This window comes from Phyllostomus discolor, chromosome 10, assembly GCF_004126475.2.
Source record: "Phyllostomus discolor isolate MPI-MPIP mPhyDis1 chromosome 10, mPhyDis1.pri.v3, whole genome shotgun sequence".
In the NCBI taxonomy this organism is placed as follows: Eukaryota; Metazoa; Chordata; class Mammalia; order Chiroptera; family Phyllostomidae; genus Phyllostomus; species Phyllostomus discolor.
Genome location: NC_040912.2, coordinates 3,898,993 through 3,912,643, shown reverse-complemented (window position 1 = coordinate 3,912,643; position 13,651 = coordinate 3,898,993). Strand labels below are relative to the sequence as shown.

At 45.1% G+C, this 13,651-nt stretch overlaps 2 protein-coding genes across 4 annotated transcripts in view; one reads left to right on the top strand and one right to left on the bottom strand.

Moving 5' to 3' along the window:
* The window catches only part of LRRN3 (leucine rich repeat neuronal 3), a 34,001-nt gene extending 23,019 nt beyond the window's left edge, over positions 1–10,982 (top strand). The window contains exon 2 of one of the 2 annotated variants that reach the window (XM_028525638.2): positions 7,044–10,982. In XM_028525638.2, the coding sequence (XP_028381439.1) occupies positions 7,402–9,528 (2,127 nt within the window). In that variant the 5' untranslated portion in view covers positions 7,044–7,401 and the 3' untranslated portion in view covers positions 9,529–10,982. The remainder of the gene's footprint in view (positions 1–7,043) is intronic. The other variant, XM_036010393.1, reaches the window with a different exon arrangement.
* IMMP2L (inner mitochondrial membrane peptidase subunit 2) overlaps positions 1–13,651 on the bottom strand; it is a 596,245-nt gene that overhangs the window by 321,081 nt on the left and 261,513 nt on the right. The window lies entirely within an intron of this gene.

Genomic DNA, 13,651 nt, shown 5'->3' with positions numbered 1-13,651 from the left:
ACGGCCATTTTTTAGACGCCGTTTTTAAAGGCCTTTCATGTTTATGGAGTGATATCATAGATGCTCAGAATGCGAAGAAACCTTAGTAACCACGTAGCCAGGTTGTAGTTAAATGTTAACTGTTAACCTGATGCAAAGGGACGGGAGGTGTCCCCTCTGCAATTACACAATCGTCTGGTAAATGTGGCCCATGTTGCATAACAAAACGCGGATTGTCTTCCCCTTTATCGAGTTTTTATAAACAGATGAACACTCGAAGATAGCATTCATTAAACTGCTCTGTGCGGTCCCCGTTACCCACGGCCTGAAAGCTGACAGAAAGACTCAAACCATTAGTTTTGGAAAACTGGAAAATACGTATTTCCCAAGGGAAAAAATAGCTTTTCATAGGAAGGCATTTAGTATAACTCAATACCTTTGGGATCTGGAATCTTCCATCAGAAACGAAGAAAGACTGAGTCTTACAATGAAGGAATATGAAGTCACATAATGAGAGAACAGAATTCTTTCTACAAATGAACTTAGCCATTTGCTATAGAAAGGGGAAAAAAACAGGTTTTCACGGTAGCCATGGCAACTTCCAGTCCTCGCCACTTTTTGAACTTCAGGTGACGATCACATCGTTCTCTCCTTCAGACTCTGTGGTCTCTGTGACACGCACAACGGGGCGCAGGTGGGGAGCCCCACTCTGTTCTGGCGCTTCAGCATTCTAAAGTGTCACCTGGGGAGCGGCGGGCTCCGCATCTCCCCACCCACGCGCGGCCCCCGTGTACGCAGCGGACCTGAATGCACACTGCAGGAGAACGCAGAACGCTCCGGCTGCTGCTGGTGGGCGCCCCGAGCTCAGCGCTCCCGCCTGTGGACGGCCACGGGGCAGGGCACACGTGGTTCTTCTACTGGCGGGCAGCCCTTCTGCTGTGGCTCCCGCCCGCGGTTTACCCCTCCAACAGCCAGGACCCTGGCCAGTAGCCAGTTCGTCTCGTCTACCGCTGGCCCTCCTGGTCTGCAGCAGCGCCTGCCGACGCATCGGTGATGGAAAACAAACGAAGCTACAGAACAGAGATCCTTTTATCAAATGAAAAGCTTTCGCCCTATGTTTCCACATACCCAGACACAGTTTCTGTACTTCGATTACAGAAATCTCCAGTTACAATGAGTGTTCATAGGTACGAAGGATATTGTCAGATATGAGAATTCTTAAAATCACTGTGTTTTAATGGCCTAGACAGCAAGTTTCAGGCCAGAGTATAATTCTACATATATTCCACGGTCATTGAAAACACAGAAAACATCCGGGTCTTGGACGCCCCCTCAGGCAAAGCTGCATGCGGGAGCCCATAAGAAAATCAAAGGTACCATGAAAAAAAATTCAGAAAGCACAGAAGGACATATGGATTAGAACATTCCACATCTGAAAATGCTTTTTAAACGTTTTTTTAAAAAGTCTTCTGAATCAACCCACCAAAAAGCCTAAAGTTAATGGCCAATGAAGAATAACTTTCAATCTTTCAATTTTTAAAACTCGTACAAAGCAAAGAGATGAGACACAAAAGCACAGTGATGGATACAGCAGGTCCTCAGCAAACGTTTATTGAAGGGCTGAATGGGAGAATAAATGAAAAATAAATGAGAAACCTAATAAGGGCGGACTTTGAACTCGGGTGAGTCATTCGTTCAAACCATTTAAGAGAGTCTTGGTCTAATGCATTAAGATGTCACTTTCCATTCCTGGTGATATTTCATTAACATCATCTTCTGAAATGTATGTAATAACATTCCATGATAATTTACTTTGCTTTAATATATGAAAGAGTCCGTTGCCTTTAAAACTAAAAGAAGGTACAAAAATACCTTCTGAAATAGTTTTACGTTAAAAAAAAAAACAACTGAAAAGGCAGTAGTTACTTATGAGTTGGCTCCTAGCTCCGGAGAGTATGAGCACGCATATGAATGAATATTCACCCCAAGACAGGGGATCATTTAATGAAAATGTATCTGCTGCTAGTGACATCTACTTGTGTTGGGTTTATTGACCACATTTTAAAGAAGAAAAGCAGTAAATTTTACCCACAAGTGGTCTACTTTACATCCGCCCACTCGGCCATCCATCCCAATGTGTTCATTGGAGGCTGCGCGTCCTGGGCCCTGGGCTCAGCACATGGCCTCTTCCAAAGCAAGAGTCCTCAAGCCTCGGAAACTCAAGTTGAAATGTTGATGTTTTGGAGTACAATTTCCCTCCTCTTATTTTAGAAGGGGAAAAAAATCCCAGCAATTGCTGGAATATGGAGAATTATACAAATAGAATAATAATAACGTAATTTAAGTTTCCTAAGCTTGAAAGCGTTTTTCAAAGATGTATTCTTTTTCTCGATGTATTCCACAAGGGAACGTGGGAGGGGTGAAGTTGGACAGAGAGAGGAAAAGCGACAGCGTTGAGAGCGTTAAAAATGTCCAACACGTAAAGATGGGATTAAGCGGGTCAAATAGTTTGTAATGATGTCATTGTTTTTATGTTTAAAAAAACCATACAGACGCATATGAAAACAAGCTGACATCTGTCCAACATAAACGCCACCACTATGACCGTGCGTTGGGCCAAACCCCTGAGGGCCCACGGCAGAGCGTGCGTGGGCTCGCGGGTAACGCTAAGGGCCACTCCCTACGGAGCAGCTGCGTTTTCGATCGGTGCCTGGAAAGTGAGCAGGCGACACTTCGAGGGACAACTGGGATACTTCTGCTTTGTCACCACCAGGCAATGAGAAAAAGATTTTGTCAAGATCTGGGGCCACGCCTTTTTCTCTTTTGTTTTTCCCTGCGGTTTTTTTTTTTTTTTATTGTCGGTTACTTAAGAAGGAAAAGTCCTCTTCATCACTATTCCACATGCTGTCCTCCAATGGCAAGTACAAACAGACCTGTTTGGTGTGAACACCAGGCGTGCACTTGCCGAGTGACCGACCGCTGCTTGGAGGTGCAGGGCTAGGTCCCGATCAGCCAAGTCAATGTGCTAATGTAATCACATCCAGAGTGAGTTTCGCACAGTCTCCAATAATAAAAATCTCATCATCTGTTCAGGGACTCATAATCGAATAACTGCATGTCTATTGATGTAATAATCTAATAATCTCATGTCTAATAATGCCATGTCCAGAAAGGAAACAAGAAAGGTAAATACATGATGAGGACACAGATGTGGGTGGCCGAGAATGAACCCAGGAGCAGTGCCCCAGCACAGGGGCCTGGGGTCCAAGGTCACGCCAAGGGCCCTGGGCTCAAGAGCCCCCATGTCATCCCGTGACGACGTTCTCTTTACGTCAGCGGGCACGCCAGGCTCTGCTGACCATGACAGTGAAGGACTCTGATCTGACTTCCCGCTTCAGGTTCTAGACTCGAGAGCCAGCTGCAAACTCCTGATTTGTACTCCCAGGTCTATTTTTTAAAAGTGGAGCAAAAGCCCCGACCAGCAAAGCCAGGCGTCCGCACTCTCTGACCGCCGTGTTTCCCGCTGCACGGCGGTGCTGGCGTTTCGGTTTTGGCCCCTGGGAGTTGCGTTAGTGCGAATCTCACACTGGTCACTACTAGCAGGGGGCTAAAACTAGTTTTCAGGAAGAGCTGAAAACCAAGGAAATGCCAGCCCTGCTGAGATGGAAAACAAGTGACTCGGAAAAAGTCATTCATCTCTTTTCCACACGCATGTGCAATGCAGACCACCAGAAAGAGCCACGGTCCGCAAGACAAAACCTGGGTTCTAATCCCACAGCATCGTTTTTAGCTCTGTGACTTCGGGCGCGTGGGTTTCCACACCCTGACCTAAAAATCAGGAGCCATAGTACCTCCCCACGCCCTCAGAAGGTCATGATTAAGATAAAATAAACAATGAGTAAGAGAGGGCTTTGGAACCCATCAAGTGCTGCACTGTAAAAGGTCAGCACGGCCTTACTCTCCTGCAAACAGCGCCTGCCAGAGTGTCCATTAGTGAACCCGCACGGTCAGCTCAAAGACGTGAGAAAGAAGGCAGTGTCACCAGGAAGGAAGGCGCAGGGGAGAACGGCCCCCTGCTGTGCTTCCCCGGCTGACGGTGTCTCCTACGGGCCTGGGGAAACAGGAGTTGAATCTGTTCGCCACTCTGAGAACTCGCCTTATTTCCAAAAGCCTGCGGGATAACTCTAGTTCAACTGTGGTTGTTTCTGGCATATGGCTATACAGTGATGAAGTGAGGTCAGAAAAGAGTTTCTAATTAAACGTAGATAGACATGTCAGAAAACGCTCCCAGGAATCATTTCAAAATAAAAAGGGATATTGTGACCTGCGCCCCCCACCCCGCCCCACATCCTACGTTTCATCGTTTCATCGTGAACATCTCTAGTGCTGCTGCTGCTGCTGCCGCCGCCACGGAGGAGGATGGGGGCGTGGCTTTGGGCCCGGGACCAAGGGGGCGGCGCCCATGCACTGGCCATCACGATGTCTCACACTGGGCTCACCCGAGTGGGCTTGGCCCTTTGTGTCTAGGCTTTCTGTCCACGTTGGGAATAAAGAGGCAACAGACTTCTCTGGTCGTTTTCTCAGGTCCCCATCTCTGTGCTGGCATACCCGCTCTGACACAGACTTGTACCCACCTGGTCCCCCGTGTCCCCCACTGACGAAGGGGAGAGACCAGGCTGGCTTTCTGTCCTCGAGCTCTCAGATCTCTACCTGGGACACAGAAGGTGCTCGTTAAAGGGGACTGAGTAAGTGAAGGAGAAAACTGCACTTATGAGATTCGCTTTTTCTTCAAGTGCAATGTTCCTTTATATTACTCTCATATTTAACCTTTGGATTCAGCAATGTGGCTAACACATTCCGTGTAAGCAGTACATTTATGCAAGTTAAAGCAGCTAAACACTGAAATTAGGAAATGAAACAGACTGAACTGCCGAGATTACAGAGAAAGGTGACTACGGTATATGTGCCCACGAATTAACGTGATTCACATATGGGTTCATTCGAAACACTTCTTGGGCATCTACTATGGCATAATTTCCAGGCCCGAGAGGTGAAGTCAGGCAGGCTCACGCTCTCGGGTGGACGGGCGGGCGCTGGTGAGGGACAGCACCCAGCAGGTGCTGTGGTGGGTGTGAGTCTCAGGGCTGGGTCCGCTGCGGGGGCAGCTGATGACAGCTGGGGTGAGGGGGCATCCAGAGGGCTCCCCAGAGAAGTGACGCCCGAACTGAGGCACGGGTCACCTTAAAACGGAGAAATAGGCGTTCCAGGCAGAGAGGAGGCCTGAGGCCCCCTTGGCCCCACCAGCAGAGAGAAGGCCATGTGCACAAGGCAGGCAGAAGCGGAGGACGGACAGACAGAGGAAGAATAGGGACCTCGGGTGGCGGGTGGCTCTGAGGGCTCAGCGCCTCTCAGGGTCCTTCAGTGAGGGAGGAGCTGCATTCGAGTCTTTCCCCGAGGGACCCGGAGTCTACTGTAAAAAGGTATTAAGAAGTACTAATTGGCAGTTACAGAGCAGTTGCAGGGAAGTGAAGCACAGCACAGGGAATAGGAGCGGTAATATGGTGATAACTGCGCCTGGTGCCAGGTGGGTGCTGGAAACGGGGGGAACTCCGGAGCGTACACAGCCGCCTAACCCCTGCACTCCCGGTACGCTGGGAGCAAGTACAACACAGTGATGAATGCAGACTGTCATGGGAAAATAGAATTAAAACAAACAGATTACAAGTAATAGCTGAAGGGTCAGTTAAGAAAATGTAGATAAGCAAACAGGACGGAAAAAAAAGGAAAGCAGACACTTAATTCGAGATAGCGAAATATATACCTGAACTTCAAGACCTGGCTTTAGATAAAATCACAGCTCTTAAAACAGGGGATAAGAGGAAAAGTAGGAGTGACTTTATGAGTTGTACATGTTTTAGAATTCTGAAAGACAACGGACTTTTTTTTTTAAATAAGAAAGAAGTTTCTCTCTCTCCATAGAGATGGCGTCTCCAATTGTATATTTCTCTGTCGCTGAGGCCCCATCTTATCTTAGAGTCACGGAGAATGCCTCCAGGAGAGCAATTGCTGGGCAGAGGGGAGAGAGTGCTCCTGTCTGTGCCCCGAGCACAGAGCCCCAGGAGGACCCGCCCACCCAGCCCCAGCCCCAGCCCCGAGCACAGGCCCGCGGGGCTCTCCTGCAGAGCCCTGAAGGAGTGAGCGTGTAGGCCAAGGTGGTGAGGCATGGTAACACCCAGCGCATATCAAAGCTGCACCTTGGTTCTGCGTTGCTTATTTTTATGTGAGAGACATCAGTATCCATTTAAAAGAAGGAATGGCTAAGTGCCTGTTTTAGTGCTGTAATAACGTTAGCTCTTTCCCTGTTAGTGACTAATAGAATCAAAGTTATTTTCAGGGAAAAAAAAATAAAGCAGTAAAACATGAATCGGAATTCCCCTTAAGAATGACAACATACAGGTGCATCCATGGCAAGGGAGACTTCATCTCTTCCAAATACCGCCAAGGTGAAGCCGCTGGATGCAGAGGACACAGTGGAGAGAAGTACCAATGCAAACAGGAAGTCCCGGCGAATGCCAGGACTTCCGGTTCGCGTCACAGGTGGTCCCCGGGGCCGGACGGACCGCGGGCTAATGCGTTTGCTTGTAGCGGAACAGTCCTGTGTCGTTACACCCTTTAATTCTGTCTGTGGAAGGGGGGCAAAGGCTGTCGCTGCTGAAAGGCTTCCTTTTCTTCCCATCCACTAATTGTCAAAGAGAATGCGAACTATAATAAATACAATTGCAAGGTACAAACAAGTAAAATGTGGAAATAACAGAAATATCGTGGAAGCATGTTCGTTGTGTCTGCTGTAACTTCAGCCTTCCGAAGATCCCATTGCTGGGAGCCTTGCAATGCCTGGGCCAGTCACTGTCGAGGCTAAAGTCACACAGTGAATTACCCGTCAACTCTAAGGATATATGTGAGCTCACCATAATTATTAGTTAATGGATATTAATGATGGTACATGTTTCCTTTAGACTAATTCTTTTTCTTCTCTGTTTTATATTTTACTTTATTATGCTTAGCGTCACGCTGCTCTTCCTGCAAGGACGGCACTGGCACGGGACTTGAACATGACACTCCTAAATACGTGAGTTGCTCGACTTCCTGTGACCACCTGTCCACACTGCGTCGTCAAAGCGCGTCTCAGACTCCTCCCACAGAGGCGGCAGTGACTGGCGGTTGTCCAACATGTATGACGTTTCCAGACGGGGCAACTGGGGTGCCGGCACACGGTCCCATGACAGAAGACACCGCGGGTCTATGGCGTTCACCGTGTGACCCGTGCCGCCACGCTCCCTGCCGGTTGGCGCTCGCTGAACTTCCCAGCAGTGACTGCGGAATCCTTCTGGGCCCGTGACATCGCCGAAGAGGGAAGCTAAGATGAAGGACACGCCACTCCGCATGCACGTGCTACTCGGCCTAGCGATCACGACACTGGTGCGAGCCGTAGACAAGAGAGCGGATTGCCCGCAGCTATGCACGTGTGAGGTCAGGCCCTGGTTTACGCCCCGGTCCATCTACATGGACGCCTCCACGGTGGACTGTAACGATTTAGGTCTTTTCAGTGTCCCAGCCGGGCTGCCTGCCGACACACAGATCCTGCTCCTGCAGACTAACAACATCGCCAAAATCGAACACGCCATAGACTTTCCCGTGAACCTTACCGGCCTGGACTTATCGCAAAACAATTTATCTTCGGTCGCCAATCTTAACATCAGGAAGATGCCACGGCTGCTCTCCGTGTACCTGGAGGAAAACCAGCTCACGGAGCTGCCTGACAGATGCCTGTCCGGGCTGAGCCACTTACAGGAACTCTACATGAATCACAACCTGCTCTCCGCCATCTCGCCGGGGGCCTTCATCGGCCTGCAGAGTCTTCTGCGGCTTCATCTCAATGCAAATCGACTGCAGATGATCGACAGCCAGTGGTTTGACGCTCTTCCCAATCTGGAGATTCTGATGATTGGGGAGAACCCGATCGTCAGAATCAAAGACATGAACTTTAAGCCGCTTGTCAATCTCCGCAGCCTGGTGATAGCCGGTATCAACCTCACGGAAATGCCGGACGATGCCTTGGTGGGGCTTGACAACTTAGAGAGCATCTCTTTCTACGACAACAGGCTTAGGAAAGTGCCCCGAGTGGCTCTTCAGAAAGTCGCAAACCTCAAATTTTTGGATCTCAATAAGAACCCCATTCATCGGATCCGGAGGGGCGATTTGAGCAACATGCTGCACCTGAAGGAGGTGGGCATCAATAACATGCCCGAGCTGGTTTCCATCGACAGCCTGGCCGTGGACAACTTGCCGGATTTAAGGAAAATAGAAGCGACCAACAACCCCAGGCTGTCTTACATCCACCCCAATGCCTTCTTCAGGCTGCCCAAGCTGGAGTCCCTCATGCTGAACAGCAACGCCCTCAGCGCCCTGTACCACGGCACGGTCGAGGCCCTGCCCAGCCTCAAGGAGATCAGCATACACAGCAATCCCATCAGGTGCGACTGCGTCATCCGCTGGATCAACATGAACAAAACCAACGTCCGATTCATGGAGCCGGAGTCGCTGTTCTGCGTGGGCCCTCCCGAATTCCAAGGCCAAAACGTCCGGCAGGTGCACTTCCGGGAAATGATGGAAATCTGCCTCCCTCTTATAGGGCCCGAGAGCTTTCCTTCCAACCTGGACTTGGAAGCCGGGAGCTACATCTCCTTACACTGCAGAGCTACCGCGGAGCCACAGCCCGAGATCTACTGGGTGACACCGGCTGGCCAGAAACTCTTGCCTAACACGCTGGTGGACAAGTTCTACGTCCATTCTGAAGGCACCCTAGATATCAGCGGTATAACCCTGGCAGAAGGGGGGTTATACACTTGCATAGCAACTAATCTGGTGGGTGCTGACTTAAAGTCCGTTATGATCAAAGTGGATGGCTCTTTTCCCCAGGATAACAATGGATCCTTGAACATTAAGATCCAAGATGTCCAGGCCAATTCAGTCCTGGTGTCTTGGAAGGCAAGTTCTAAGATTCTCAAATCCAGCGTGAAGTGGACAGCCTTTGTCCAGACGGACAATTCTCATGCCGCCCAAAGTGCTCGGATACCTTCCGACGTCAAGGTTTATAATCTCACCCATCTGAACCCATCGACTGAGTATAACATTTGTATCGATGTCCCCACCGTCTATCAGAAACACAGGAAACAGTGCGTTAATGTCACCACAAAGGGGTTGGACCCTGATCAAAAAGAGTATGAAAAAAATGGCATCATAACATTGATTGTCTGCCTTGCAGGCTTTCTGGGGATTATCAGCATGACAGGCCTCTGCAGCTGGCTCTCTCATAAAATGAACTGTGATGTTGGACAAAACTACGCGAGGAGTTACTTACAGAAACCAACCATCACGTTCAGTGAGCTTTACCCTCCTCTCATTGACCTCTGGGAAGCAGGCAAAGAAAAAAGTACAGCATTGGAAGTGAAAGCAACTGTTATAGGTGTGCCAGCAGATGTATCTTAAAAATACCTGACTAAATCTACTTCAAAGAGAAGCTCGAGAGTGTAGTTGTGCTTGGGGGAAAAAAAAGCATAGAAATATTACTTTCTAGAAGAAAGTTTAAGCTTCACCGATGCTGCTCCTGACCGATGGAAATTGTACAAGTTCAGCATTTTAATTCACCGGCTTCAAAGGGTACTGTGGCAACCAAATAAGATAATTCCACTTTCTTGAACTCTCATGTAACTTTTATGTCTGGACTGCAGTTACAGTGGACAACAACATTTCCGTGTTTTTTTTAAGTATGTAAGAGTAGTGGAACTGAGCGATACCTCCTCCCGTGTTGTATTACACATGTTAGCCACGAGTTTCCGCAGTGACCGGATAAACTTGAATTGACACGTGGTGTAATAAAATGGACAGACTCTGTAGACTAGACACAGTGAGTATGTGGACCTCTTTTATAAGAAAAAATACATTTTGGATTAAAATCAATTGCTTTTGTCTTGTTTTTTTTTTGTTTTTAAATAAAGAATAATTTCTGGGAAATGTCATCTGACCAGGTATCATTTAAATGACATTTTTTTTTAAAAAGTGTTTTTCTATAATGACATTTGAAATGCTAGGAGTAACACTCTTTTACTGGGTTCTGTAACTACCTTTTTATAATACACAAAAATGGACTGAGAGGCACTTTATCAATATTGAAAGGCAATCATCACATTTATTTAACCCTTTCACTAGTGATGAAAAGAAACCCCCCAGCAAATTATGTATTCGTTTAAAGGTTTTCTTTTCTTAACAAGAAGCTTTTGTGGTGGGTTTAATCATTAAGTTCACATAATGTAAATCAATATCCGAGGAACTGAAAGCCTTATTTTGATAATTAGTAGTAACTCAAATTTAAGATGCTTGCTTTGCAGAAAATATTGCCAAATTTTGGCAGGACTTCAGATCTGGGTGTAACCTTCAAATCTTTCTATGATTCTAAACACTCAATGCACTTTACTTCAATAATAAGCAAGTAATCCAATAATGTTCTGTGTTGCAAACATAGCAATGAGACATGTTCTACAAAATCCCAAAAGAAGGACATTTATATGCTTATATCGCAACTAACCTTAGAAGTACTGACTTGATGTCTGATCAAAGTAGATGGTCCTTTTACCCCAGAATAACAATGATTTTTTTTTTAATTTTAGAAGACTGGGATTTTTCAAGACTAAAATCTGAGAATTTTCCTTCAAAACCTATTGAGAATTCATAGTAGAAGTTTATAGGCTCCATCTTATGAAATTCTCCCTTTTATTTACTTCACCCCAATATAAAAAAGGCATGAGCCAGATAATTCCAGAGTTCAACAGAAATTTAAGAGGATGACCTTCTTAATGAAAGGAAAATCCCAGAAAAATTCAAAGTAAAAAAAAATTAAGTGCAGCTGTCTATGACTCCATTCAAGGCGCCTAAAAACACAGCTTTAAAAAATTGAGAGTCATTGAATTTAACTGCCAGAAACGTAACTGATTATTTAAGAGTCTTATATAGTAAACATGTAACTTTTACTTGAGAAAAAAAAACCCAGCCAATATCTTTTAGGGTTTTAGTTGTATTTACAAACAAAAACCCAGAGCCATGCAAAATAAATGTACTTGTGTACAAAGGAGATACCCTGGAACAATGAAAAACCATCTGAGACAATAAGCTACACTTTTTATAGGCAAATCACTTATCTCTGCAAAGCTGCAAGGTTTCCATGTTAATTGCTCGGTGCCTGTTCCTAATCAAGTGTTCAACTTTTCTTACAGTAGCTTGCTGTATAGTGTCAACATGCCATTGTCCTGTAAACACTTCCAGTACTGTAGTCATATCAACTTATCTGTTAATACTAGACATTTGCTTTTGTGATAGCCTTGACGGTTTCTAATTAAATCCTAGCTGTTTTTCACAGTGTGGAAGGTAATTGTTATGAACTCTTTGAAATGAAAGAACTGTGTTAATTTAACACAAGCCAAACTTGAGGCTTGATCATCCAGTGTGTTTCCCAAACACAGGTTTTACCACCTGATGAATCACTATCACACAGTGGCTGACATTAGAATTTATCAGCAAGACACGCTCGTACATCATGAGAGGTTTCAGCACCACGGACAGAGCTTTTGTAAAGGGCCAGGCTATTTGTCAAAATAGAGGAGCTGAAGTGTGACCTATTAGGGTGCAGGTATTGTAGAGATCAGCAAGAACTCTCTCAGGTATCTGGTATGTTTCTTTCAAGCCCATCTGCCTAAAGCACCATAACAAACATATCCTAAAGCTGAGAATCCATTTCAAGCTACATTTTCTTAGGGAAATTGTAGCAAATAAGCACTCTGAAATAGACATCCAATACTGAGCATTGAAAGGAAGTATTTTTGTTACAGCCAAATAAATACAGAAGCTCAAAGCAAAACATGTTTGCTTGATTAAACTTTAATCTAAATTGACAGTAAGAGAGAAAAAACACATTTGCTTCAACAAAACAAGAATGGCATTTCATGCTTCCTATGTTTCCCTCTAAATCTCACATAAAACCCACTGAGTCCCGGCCACAGGGCCCATGTAACTCACAACTCAGCGACACCGCACGGGTGCAGTGGCAAACTTTGGCTACGAGAGGATTCTGAGGTTCACACCTTTAGGAATTCCAAATGCTCCCCTCATCTGGTATGGGAGAAAACTTTTTTTTCCATACAAACAAATTTTAAAATATATCTATGTTGTGTAATTTAGGCTACAAAACAAAATTCAATTTTTTTAAAATAAGCATATCCAGTTGAATACAAGAATGCATAAAAGCACTGTGGAGAGAAATGTGTTATCGCCAGCAAAGCCATGCAGCCAATCACATGCAGATCATTTTTACAGAAAAAAACATGAAATATATTTATGGTACATACATCGGCCTTTTGATACTGATTTCAGCTCTTAATTTTTCACTTTAATTAAATAAAGCATTAAGTGAAACTACGTATCAGCAAGCCTAAGCTTAAAAATTATAATTTCTTCATCTATTCATGGAACTATATTTTATTTACATTCCCAAAATACCCAAGAATGACCATCAGTCACTGGAGACACAGAGTGAACAGGACAAATTCATCGTCATTCTGGGGCTCAGATTCTACTGGATTGCGCTCTGGTTGCACACTGCTGTTTTCACAAACGTGTCTCAACTACGTTACTTACTGGAGCCCCAGCTGCAAACCATACTTTCGAAGAAAGCATACTTTCATAGTCAGAAAATCATAGTTTGTTTTTTACTTGGTCTAAAATGTTTTACTTATCACAACATGCCAATATAGAAACTTAATCCAAATTTGTTATTGAAATGTATTATTTATTACTCACTATAGATAGGAATTAGCCTAATACCACCCTTAGACTGCTTAAATCAAGAAGCATGTCTACTAACCATAAACTATTTCTAGGCAGAGAAATATGGATAAATATGTTTCCTCTACTTTAAAAACAGAGAGATTGACCACACAAGAAATACAACAATTCAAGAAGGCAATCTAGCATTGACAAAATGTTTATTTTACAAAGGGAGCAATCAATTCTTATAAGATCTTTCAACAACTATGAAGGAAAACCTTCAAATTCCACAGATTAGCTTTTGACATGAAAAATCAGAAGTGATATGTCAGTAATCAATAAAGCAAACAATAAAATCAGCTAAAAGTTTAAAAGTACATATTTGCTAAAAAGGAAAATTTCTGAGAAAATATTACCACAACTACCAAAAATAGAAGAAAACTTTCTCACTGTATGAGGAGGGTCTCACAAAAAAAACCCCAAAATTATCTTCTGGAGTACAGGCTTCCCCCACTAGGCGAGTGCTCTAGGAACCCATCTGTATCAGTGCACCAGCTGGCGTTGTTGTGAGAGGTTGTGTTTGGCTTCAGTGCATTTTTTTCAAGCCTCTTTCAATACGTTTGCCCATTGCATGATGGGTGATTACAAGCGCACCTGTCCACTCCACCACGCTGAGCGTTCAGCAGTTTTTGACCAAAAATGGCATGGCCCTTGTGCCCCACCCTCTCTATTCACCTGATCTCTCTCCCTGAGAGACTTTTTTGTTTCCTCAGATGAAAAAAGTCCTCAAAGGGAA